This window comes from Phalangium opilio, unplaced genomic scaffold (genome assembly GCF_054372755.1).
Source record: "Phalangium opilio isolate 3A_F unplaced genomic scaffold, DU_Popi_V2 ptg000354l_1, whole genome shotgun sequence".
Classification (NCBI taxonomy): domain Eukaryota; kingdom Metazoa; phylum Arthropoda; class Arachnida; order Opiliones; family Phalangiidae; genus Phalangium; species Phalangium opilio.
This window is the reverse complement of record NW_028324229.1, coordinates 364670-376865: the sequence shown is the minus strand read 5'-3', so window position 1 is coordinate 376865 and position 12196 is coordinate 364670. Positions and strand designations below refer to the sequence as shown.

The 12196-nt window shown below is 38.8% G+C and overlaps 1 protein-coding gene across 3 annotated transcripts in view; it reads right to left on the bottom strand.

Moving 5' to 3' along the window:
• Nucleotides 1-12196, bottom strand: part of LOC149602621 (carbonic anhydrase-related protein 10-like) — a 68228-nt gene that overhangs the window by 12488 nt on the left and 43544 nt on the right. For all 3 annotated transcript variants that reach the window (XM_089860885.1, XM_089860884.1, XM_089860886.1), the window contains exon 4: nt 2400-2594. In XM_089860885.1, coding sequence (XP_089717011.1) covers nt 2400-2594 — 195 coding nt within the window. The remainder of the gene's footprint in view (nt 1-2399; nt 2595-12196) is intronic.

Below are 12196 nucleotides of genomic sequence, written 5' to 3'. Positions count from 1 at the left end.
GTAAAATTCAGCGCGTTGTAAAAAAGCTTCGTGGTTTTATCACCAGGCTTAGTAATTAGACAGACATCCCATGAAAACATCACTAAAACTACATCACGAATCTACATGGAAGTAAAAAGAAATTATCAGTTGTGCAGAACGCAAGAGGAAACCAATACAAGTTCTAGGGTATACGTAGAGAGAGGGAGACAGTGCCACCACTAAGCCTAAAAGAGTGGAGATAGAGCAAAAGAATACACTAATAGTGGCTCTATAAGAAAAAAGGGTAAAATAGAATGGACAGTGGTCAGCGAGAAACAGAAGGTCTAGAAAGGTTTGACCAGAGGCGACACTCCGTGGTCGAGGCGATGTCGTCAGCAGAACGGTGGCCATGTTTATCTTTGGGATAGGGTCGAGGAACGGTAGAAAGTACCGAGAGGATGAAGAGAAAGAGAAAGAGAGAGCAAAAGGTTGGGAATCGAAAGAGGGATTCCTGAGAGAGGGAGAAAGGAGACAGAGTTACGCTCGTGGCACGAGAGGGCTTTCTCAGAGATTGATTTTTATTCGGTCTTAGTACTAACGTATCCCCATAAAAGGGAAAAAGGCAAAGAGCTTTTTGCTCGAATTGAGACGTTGTTTGCTTATTCCCCAAACGGCATCCGAGAATGAAGTCGAGGCTTAGCAACCCATGCACCCAATCTTCCAATGAAATAAAAATTAACTAAACAAGCTATTTCATCCCCTCTTTCCAATCATGGATGGTGCACGCCCCCTCCGTTATCAATTCCCGAATAGTATTTGCTCAAATAGATAAGGAAATACAAGGCCTAACTGAGTCGAATACCATCGTCAAATATTCCATACAACGGAACTTATGTGTACATCAAATCTAACCGGCCAATCTAACTTATCAGCGACGGTTTCCTTCCCCACAACACCCCTCCCTCGCATAATACAAACGACAAGCTCGCTGATAAAGCCACGCCATCTGCTTTCATCTTGCTGTCTAGATAATCGGACAGCTTCCAATTCTGCCTCTGGATTGAGTGGCGCGAGAGTGAGGGTGAATATCCGCGTACCCCGAATGAATAAAATCACCTAAGAACTTAACCGTTACCTTCACGATTGAAAAATACGCAAACCTGCCTTCCAGCCTATTAATCTACACCTAGCAAACATTTGAGTTCATTCAACGCACTCTAGATTTGCTTGCCTAGCCATCGTCGCGCGCTGAAAGCAACGAAGAAGAATAAAAAACATCCCTAATCCAACAGCTTAAGATGATAGTCGTGGACTTAGTTTCCGGGTATTGTTACACGGTACTCAATAATGCTTTCATGTTAAGTTGTCGGTAAGAAAATACGCGTATACTTAATATTAACCCGTTATTGAAAGGGCTATATGTGCGTAACAGCTGCCCGTATACAAGACTGCGACTCTGGGGAACGCAAACTCCCAAACCCCCCTCTGATTGGTCCGATATCCTTATATAAATAACAAAAACTAAATTAATTCTTGCTTGCATCAAAAGTAAATTAACAAAATGTTTTGTTTCCAAACATGACTAGTATAAGTTCAGTAATATCTGGTCCGGGATTCAAACCCAAAGCTCAATCCAACGGGCCATACCAACTTCTAACTAATACACTTTCAGATCGATTGATATGGATTCTTTCTTGCGTTAGGTAATTGCAGGTTTGAGTAAAAATGCCATTCTTATATTTACACAACTTCTTGTTCGTTGTTTTCTATTAACTAGAACCGATATTGTACTTGCATCGCTAGATGAGTGGGGACAGTATATATAAGGCTCCATTGATTCATAAACAGAAACGGTGCGGTTCTTAGCTATCACGCGAGCTGATAGGACAGGATAGGCTATAGGAGATGGAGTACGCGGGAAAATGCCGGAACTCCAGGAAGAGGATGTGATACCTAAGCGTATATCTTGTGTCTGTACAGTCTAAATCAGAAGTCGATTACTTAAAGCGGTCAAAAGCAGAACCAAAATTAACTACAGGAAATGTCTAGCACTAGCTTTTATCCAAAGATACACGGTCTTGCGTGGCACCGTCCACTAACCCCGACTATAAGTTCATAAGATATGTTCCATAAGCTTGTCACTGGTTACTGAGAGATTGTAGGTGAAACGTCATAGATTCTCGTAAAGCGACGCCTGTTGAGACGCTCTCAAAGGCTTAGTACAGAAGATGGACTGCAAAATCAAGTGGAGTCAATTGTCGCGTCGTTCTCGAACTATAGCTCTCAGTAAGTCTCATATAAAGCATACTCATGGAACATATCTTATAAACTTATGCCCCGACTTAGTTAACAAGGTTAAAATGATATAATGGGCACTTCAAATGATGGCTTTCGAATCAATAGAATACGCTTGACTGTATCTGTAACGTTGTACGTACCTCGGCTGGAAATCCGTAGCCCCCGACTGTGTGTTCCGATCCTCGATCGTCGCCACTGCCGTAATGTATGTGAATTTCACTGAAGCGATAGCGGTAAGACAAAGGTCCTCCCGTTATGTTGATTGTTTCGGGAGCCGGTAGCTTGTCAGCTCGGAATATGATACTGTGTCCCGTATTTGTGATTGTACCAGCAACCTACGTAAACAAGAGAGAGAGAGAAAAAAAATTAATATTAGTAAGTGCATGCTCGTTCCAGTTCAGGATTAAAAAGAGAAACTTGGGGACTTAAAAGAGGACACGTCATTTTTCTGCTATACCAAGGTCACTCGATATTTCAAAGGAATCATTCTTTAAAGGAGTAAATGCGATGTATTCCCCAAAACTCACTGCATATGCTATATTTTCAGCGGTTATCAATAAATGAACCACCCCTTAACCTTGAGAAAAGGTGTTAGCAACAACTATCTAACCGAGAAACAACTTAATTATTGGCCCAGCCCTTTTCAGCTTAGAATGACACTGGCCGCACCCGGTTGTAACAACATCACGCGTCACCCAATAGCAAATGACACTTTATAAAGGGATTAAATTATAGACCCGGATTAAAGCGTTGATCCATCCATAACTGAATCTTCTTCTCTAAGAGGAGTTTAGTTTATCCTTGAAGTTAGCGAGACTAAGGTATTTACTACAACACGTTTCCACCTTGTCTTAAAGAGGATCAAGTCCTTTTAGCGCGCCTCGAGACAAATGGCTTTCTTAGCTTCCCATAGTCACGTGACAAATACTAAATAATCTAGACGGTGTTAATATTACACTTTTTCGAAGTGGCGGATAAATTTGAGGAGACGAATGTAAATTTACCTTCAATTAACTTCTATCTTCGGTGACGTTGTATTTATTTATTTATTATATGACGTCATATAACAAATACAACGTCATAATTTCTGAGGAATGAATCTAGTAAACATATCTTGGATAATATAGTCGGAACGCGACTTCGACTCTCCAAAATTGTAGGTGGTAAGGAAGGATAGACGTTAAGAAAAAAAACATTAACGAGGGGTGTGAAAGGATTGTTAGAGTACAGTGAAGAAGAGGGTGTTGAAAAGCCATAAAGTAACTGGTACCCGCCCGATTAGAATTAATTACAAGAGCCTTGATGACATTATTTTTACTAGCTCAGTGATGAAACATCAAATCCTATAGGAGGTGTGGTTGGTTGGGGTAATTTTCGACGCGGCGGCCGGAGACACGGAGAAATTCGCAAAAGCGCGTCGTCGAGGCTTTGCGAAGTGTCATGTCTCCTATGAATAATTCCTGACGCCGACGCGCGAGGTCGCTGTTAAATATTCATAAGGCAGGAAACGCCTAGTCATTGAGAATACCTCCCACACTCCCCTCTTACTCGAGCTTCATCTGGTAAAGACCACCAACCCACCCCGAGCGCCGGACCTCGAGTATGAAGAAAGACAAAAATTTTCCAGCTTAAGGACAAGAAATTTGTGACGGAAAGCCTCGAGGTCCCTATCACGAGATACATACGTCACGAATCCCCTTGTTCTTAGTTTTTTTATCAAAGCCCCGATGGGACCTTAAATCAGGGGGTTCACGCATCAGGCCTTCAAGAACTTGGGGCATCAGGCCAAGTGCGTCGTTGTACATACAACCAGGGAACAGGGGAGTTGTCTCGAACACAAGCGCAAGAACTTTATGTTGAGGGAAGCGATAAAAGAAATGGTTTAATAACCATAAATCTTCATACAAGTTCTTATAGTTGAACAAAAAATATATTGTCTGGTGACATAGTACTTAGACTAGTGTCGAAAATAAGTTCCTTAAAAAAATAACTTCTTAACGCGCGAAAATTCTCAAATATTTGAACTCATCTTCTATAAAGAATGCTCCAAGTTACACGTACAAATTGCTAAAGAAACCTTAAATCGAAAAACAATTTTATCCATGCCAGCGTTTTAAAGGTGTTCAAATTCTAGATCAACAAACTTCCTTCCCCTTGTCCCAATCCCGTTCTTGAGATGTAACTGATTTTTTATCGTATATTTTTTTTTCTTTTCAGGATGATGAAAATAAAAGCCAGAGAAATAGAGACGTAGAAAAGGAAGATAAAAATACAGGGTGTGAAACTCGCCTTCCATCGAGAAATCTTTAGGAAAATGTTAACTTTTTGGAGGAATACCGCTGCCAAAACTTGGATTTCCGTCCTAATTAAATCATTTGTGTGTCTTGAGAATATGTAGAGCCTGAAATTCTAAAAAGTATCCCAGCATATTTCGTGAAAACAGTCGTGAGATATTTTATTTCCGAATAAATTAATCTTTCCACGAATAAAAATTAAATTAATTTTGCTAGAGTGCTATCTTTGCATTTTATTTGTGCTACGACAAACATTAGCAGACGATTTTTCGCGAGAATGGTACCATCAACATCAATGCATTCTTGGATCTATTACTTACACCAACAGGGCAATTCTGTACCCTGTATTTTGATTCCCTACCCAAAGTTGTGGAGGACATGAAGCAAGCGTATGACGCAAAAAAAAAAGAACTATCAAAGATAGGCCCGGGGTTCATAGCTTTTAGAGTGTTGGAACCTAGAACGATGGCCTTCCAAAGAGCTGAACAAACAGTAGCTTGAGATTTCGTTAAGGGAATTCTTTCCCCTAGTTCGAAATGACTAGTCACTAGACAGTGAAAACATATCGAAAGGCCATCCGATAACTCCCTAATCCTTAGGGACAGGTAAAACGTGTCAAGATGTATATCAAAATTTTCTGTTGCTCTTATAAGCGTAGGGGAAACGGCGTCCCTGGAAAAACTTACGGGTTGTGAAAAAAAAAATCAATCGATACGGTTATACGTATCGCTTTAGTTGGCGTTTTTGGGACACCTCCGGATCGGATCGGATATCGACAGTATTGAGAGTTCAAATGTGTATTATAAACCCTTTAAGTTTCAGGTAAATTATACACCGCACCGTTAAGCAAGATCTAAAATTACTAAAATGTTGGGTTCATTTGTTGTTTAGATTATATTGTTTCGATTTTCTTCTTTTTCCCATTTGACATTGCACTATTTTTATTATTATTATTTTAGCAAACGCCCATCTAATGTTTATCTGTTGTTTTTTTATTTAATAAAATAAAATATTTATATCAAATGGAAACTCCCATTATGACTTTGTTATATATAAATGTTTTCCGAAATGTAATAAAGAAAATGGATTGGTTATTATTATTTAGTTTCTGTTATTAGTAGTAACAGAAGTGAGATGAGACCAGAAGTACTGAGCTAACCAAATTCTTCACTCGGCGAAAGTGAATATTCTTGATAAGACACCAACGGTTGGCCCTCTGGTAGCGGTTTCTGAATTTTCCTTCCAAAACGTGAGACGCTCGTGGCGGTAGACGGCCGAACTAGATTCAAGCACCCGCGTCCGTGTTCCGCCGCTTTAAGTTGAGGGGAAGGGGGTAAGAAATTTTTTTGGAACTCGACCAATTTTTTCCTCCCAAGCGTAGGCGCGATGGAAGCGGCATAAAATCCTCAAATTTGTTCACTAGTGCCAGGATCTACTATCAATGCTAGAGCCCTTCACTTCTAGTCTCATCTCACTTCTGGTAGTAACAAAATGTATGTTCTAGAGCCATATATTTCCATAGCTGAAAACTGCTGAAATGCATTGAGCTAGAACACACATTTTGTTACTACTGTTGTCATCCGGAACTGAAAGTAGAACTCGAAGTTAAATATATATTTTCTGCTATATTTAGAATGAAGCTTTTATGATTAAAATATGTATCCTTCCTTGATCGCTAAAACTTTTATTACTTTGAGTGCAACGAAATGGCTTTTACTTAACTATGTGTGGTTTTAATGATAGTGTAAGAATTTTAAGGACACTGAAAATTTAATATTTTTGGTTTTGTTATAATGACCATTTCGTACATGCATATACTATATCTATCTTTTCAGAGCCTTCAGAATAGAAGTTATAATTTAACCCTAGTCTCCTCATTCAATAATAGTCGAAAAACGTTTCACGAGATATTTACGACGAAGAAATTACGATTGAAATCTTCCAGAGTTAATCTACTTCTGGCAAAACTCCTTTAGAGAAATGGAATGTTTTCCAAGATAAAACTCGCACATTTAAAACTTAATTTTTAGTTTCTTTCTAACCAACAATGGATATTTGTTACCATATCTCTAAAACCATCATAAAAATATTTTAAAAGGGCAAAAATTGAAAACATTAACTTAAAGTGTGTTTCTTTCGCAGACATTGTATTGTAAGGGTGGGGGAGGGGGTTATGAAGGATTAATGGAAGTAGGGTTTGTCTAGCTAGTAAAAAGCTGGATTCCCAGTAAAAGGCTTAAAAGCTCAATCCGATTTGGAACTCGCTTCTTTTAAAGGGGTCCCTTCGGATCGGTTCAAACGAAACGAAATGTTTGTTTGCTACGTTAGTTAATGATTTTTAAAAGGTTTCCCTTCCCACACATCCCTTTTTCTCCGTTTGTTATCTGGTTTGGGAGTATTGTTAAAGAAGGGGTTTCATTGGTGGGGGTATAAGGAGAGAGAGGATCGAGTGAAAAGAGACCATTCTCCGAACCATTTCATCGTTTCCCCCTTTACTAACTTAAGATATACTCTCATCCTGTATTTCTGGACACTGCGAACCAAACAATAAAGGTAGCTAAAGTGATAAGCCTTGGACGGGTCTTTCCTTCACTGTCAAAAGAGAACGTTGTGGATATTATCTACATTCAATTCTTTCTCCCCAATCCTTTCTCCCTCTCTCTTCAGTCTCTTTTCTTTGCCAAACATTTTTTTCTCTTTTTTCCCAATTTCAAAGTCGACTCGAAGATATTGCGATCTTGGGCCTTGGTTCGCACCCTAGAACCGCTCTCTAGCTTTTCCGTTTTCATTCATTAATAAAGATTGGTGTTCTTTTTCGGTTGTAGCAATGCAATTCCCTTAAAAGGTTTTCTCAAAAATGCTTCTCTTTCCACTGTAACAACGCGAGTAAGTAAGGCTGGCTTCAAAAAGGGGAAAGGAGATACCAAAAGGACTAAAACGCCAAATTATAATTAAAGCGACCGCTTTACTGATAAACTCCTTTGGGGAGGGATTTAATACAAAACCCAAAAGAGGAGGGAGGTGGGGGGAGGGTTTCGCAGTACTTTATAATGAATTGGTGGCTTTTAATATACTCTAAAGCATCTTGAAATTAGAGTTTAAGCTATAATTATTGAGACATATGTTTCACAATAGCTGGAAAGTTATAAATTTACAATCAAAGCTTCTTCGTGGCTCAATAGATTCATTTATACTAGACCAGAGTAATATCTTACATTACCGTCGATTGCTTCGTTAATTTCGTTCCGGTGCTACGTTAATTTCAATGTTTAGACGTGATAGCAGACGAGTTTTCAACCAAACCTTTGAATGCTAAAATAGCCCAATCTAAAATGACAAATAGCGCCTCAAGAGCGGGCCAAAAACCCTAAAACATTTCATATGGCATCTGCTAACTCATGGCGTACTCGATTACGCGTAATTAAGGCATGAAAAGGCGCCATCTCGACACTACCCGACGAAACTGAAACTTTTCAAACTAAATCCGCGAATATTTTTATTTTACGTAATCGTTGACACGTGTCAAAACGAGCAAAACAACTTCACCAACGTGAACTTTTGAATGGTCCTCATAAGAGCGTTAAATGTTTTTAAGAACCATCTGGAGTTAGTTAAATCGTAGCTCTAAGCGTCACATTTTGCGGAATCACCGAAATCTGGACTATCACACGTTTTTTCAAAGTATTGGTTGGTCAATTACGGTAATTCCATTTGAACTTATTTCAACAATACAAAAACATTATTTCAATTGGAGTAGAAACCTATGTCACGATACGAATTGAACTGCGTGGAAAAATAATGAACTGCACCTTCCGAAGCAGCTGCATATAGGAGCAATAGTATTTTTCAAAGAAGCTGAAAAATTGCCAAACCACGCGAAACACCTGGTTCCTTTCTATTCACTTCCCATTCGGAGTAACCCGTCACCTTCCCATTCTCATACGCAAATCTATCACGCGTTGGAACCCCATCTTCCCAAAACCCAAAATAAATCGGAGGGAGGGAGAGAGAGAGATAGAGGGACGGGATGGAAGACAGTCCCTAAAGTACGTGTGTCTGCATCGAATTGAAAAATCCAAAGTACAATAAATGACCGCGTAAATAAAACGGACGAAGATTGGATGAAATAGACTGGAGTTGAGTTTGAGAGAAAGAGATATAAAACGATTAACTACCAAAACCATTTACCATATTGTCACTTGACTTTTTTACTCGATACATTATCTTTGACGTCTTAACTGCTTAGCTATAGAGTGATGCGGGATCCAAAATGGTTCGTGGAAAGAATTCACTCTATAAGTCAAGACACGAGATTTTCCATTCCTTCCCGAGAAGAAAGTAAACATAAAGAAGGCCGAGGCTTAGATGCACGCTGCACGTTTACAATACAAATACGTCTCAACATAAGTTTATAATACATGTTCCATAAGTAATGCTAGAGACTTACAGCTCGAGCTAGTTCGAGAACGACAAGCGAGAGTTGACTACACTCGCTTAATTTTGCAGGACTTCCATCTTCCTATTTAGTCTGTACTAACAGCGCCACACCAGACGTCGCTTTACGAGAATCTATGACGTTACGCCTACGTCAATTCATGGCAAGCCCTTGGAACATATCTTATGAACTTATGGTCTCAAGAAACGGGAGCCTAAGAATTGTTTTCGACTCTTTTCCCACCACCAAGTCTCGCTCCCGTAGATTAGGTTATTTCGCACGTAGACTAATGTTTTCTTTAGCAAAACGTAGCAGAAGTCAACTGTTTTTCCATTTTTCTCTTTTTCCTTCTGCAAGGATGTGAAATGGTCGGGATTTGTAGGAAAATAAGGAAACGGCGAATGACATCTTCCTTCAATAATAGTTTGCAAAGTTAAGTAACGGAAGTTACGGCGCATTAATACACGACGTTATATTGAATTGAAATAAAAGCAGTCTTTAGAAATACTTCAATGGGATTATTTTATAGACAATTCCTTGAAATGTTTTGACTATAAACCAGTTTTATATTCGACATAGTTTCTTATCAAAACTAAACCTATTTTGGCTAGGAACATATTCCAAGAATGCATACTTCTCGGAGACTTCTCAATAAATTTTGTTTAAAGTTTTAGATTCCCTATAATTCATAATTAACTAAAAAGGACTGACCAAGCTTGCACCCTCGTAAACCTACCCCTTAAACATATAAATAGAATGAAAGTACACAAAATAAAATTGATGGAGACACCTAAAAGATCGGACAGACATCTAAATAAAAATTCCCCTGCCTCCTCCGTCTTTACGTGTTATTACTGATGTTAAGCCTTTTTTATAGAATGTTTTTTTCTTTCCTTAGTCTTCTTTTTCGTTTCTTGGCATTTTATTTACGCGTCTTTGTAGTAAGTAAAGTAAAAAGTGAAAAACTTCAAACCCAATTTGTTGCGAAAGTTCTGGGGCTAATCTTTTTCTAACTTATCGGAAGATGTTAAATCAAAAGTTATCAAAACACGTCAAGCAATTACAATTCCATTCTCATCTAATCTTCCTGCAATTACTTCGGTTTAATATATTTTGCGTTCAGGAAAAGGAATTTTATTTATAAGAACGAACCCTACTCTAGTATTTATTAGGGCCAGTGAAACCCTACGCCTTGGATCATTTCTCTTAAGAGTCAAAAGAAAAGCTAAGCCTTTGCATAACTTAAGAGCAACCACTTCATCTTTTAAAAACGATTTAGAAAAGGCTAGGATACCGCCTAAAATCTTAGCAAATAAATCTTCGGTAAAACAAAAGCCTTATCTCTTTAATTTTCCCCTCATTTATCCGCGATGAGAACTCGAGAAATTAAGAATGATATTATTAACTAATCCTTAAAGACTTTTTGAAACTTTTAATTTAACGAAAGTGATGATGAGCTAGGATGAGATGACGTATGTACCCGGGAGTGGACACATTAAGTGATAAAATTGCCAATAACTAAAATCCAGGGTACGTATAGTTTATATCATCTACGTTTAACCTCATAAAAGGATCGTGCTGATTTGGAAATTGCAAGTTTCTATTCAAAGGAATTTTTAAAAAACCCCAAAATTACATTTCGACATCTGCAACGAATTACTTTTCGATTCACATCGACAATACTGAATTCAATATCTCTTTTGAAATATTTATATAAACGATGAAATAGCGTGATCATTTCTAATCGAAATAGATAACTATATACTCACGATATACGTTAAAACAAATTAGAGATTAAATGAATAAATTACTTGCCTGTATAATCAACTAGGCTTAAAACAGTAAAACCAGAAGTGAGATGAGACCAGAAGTACTGAGCTAACCAAATTCTTCACTGGGCGAAAGTAAATATTCTTGATAACACAAGAACGGTTGGCCCTCTAGTAGCGGTTTCTGAATTTTCCCTCCAAAACGTGAGACGCCCGCGGTGGTAGACGGCCGAACTAGATTCAAGGAGCCGAATCCGTGTTCGGCCGCTTTAGGTTGAGGGGAAGGGGGTAGGAAATGTTTTTGGAACTCGACCAATTTTTTTCTCAGTAGTGTAGGCGCGTGGGAAGCGGCAATAAAATCCTCAAATTTGTTCACTAGAGCCAGGATCTACTACCAATGTTAGAACCCTTCACTTCTAGTCTCATCTCACTTCTGGTAAAACGTGAAGCGCCTATTATCCACCAATGTCACAAAGCATACCTTAATTGAACAAGCATGGTATTTACCTTTTGGTACAATCATAACTCTCCATCGACCGACCACATTTTTAAAAGCCAATTTAAAACTTTCATAAAAACTGCAACGCAGGAAGGGGGGGGGGTAAGAGGTCGTAATTAAAAGTTAAAAAGGGGGTTCAAAATATTCGCGAGCCCCCCCCCCCCTCTTTTAGAGATAAGAGAGAGGGGTAATATTACTATCCCATTTTCTCTATTGGAAGTCAGTGATCCTTCTATAGGAGCGCTAATCGTTGTAAAGGGTCCTAAGCAAACTTAAGACAATGCAAAATAAACCCAGCGCGATAAAATGGAGAAAGACATACACGTATAGATGCTTTTATTCCGGAGCTGCTGCAGTCGACTCTATTCGCGATGACGGCCGATTTGCGTAAATAATACAAGCAAGAAAGATGAAATAACTACAGAGGTTTCATTCGTATGTGACCACGAGCATGGAGGACGTAGAGAAAGAAGGAGAGTCCTCTCTTCAGATAAAAGGGAAGATAACTTGAACTGTGCCGTTAGTTATAAATATCATAAGTTTATAAGATATGTTCCATAAGTATTACACTACCTGTACTCCGTAATGCTAGAGACTTAATTTTGCAGGACTTCCATCCTCCTATTTAGTCTGCATTACTAAGCCTTTGACAGCGCCTACTCACCAGGCGTCGCTTTACCTCGAATCTATGACCATACCCCGCTTGATCACGCTGGCTGCACGCGCTATAGAAGCCCGCTCAATCGACCCTAAAAATGAGAATAACATAGGTTCGGTCTAAAATTCAAACCCGTCTGGTTTTAACATGGGCGTCTATGGAGGGGACCAGTTTTTTCAGCGTTTTTGACAATATTAGTGCATCTACTGGTTCAAATCTCTTGAATTTTTAATGAGACGTGTATTGAAAGGTTTGATATTATCCTGTAAAATTTAAAGTCTT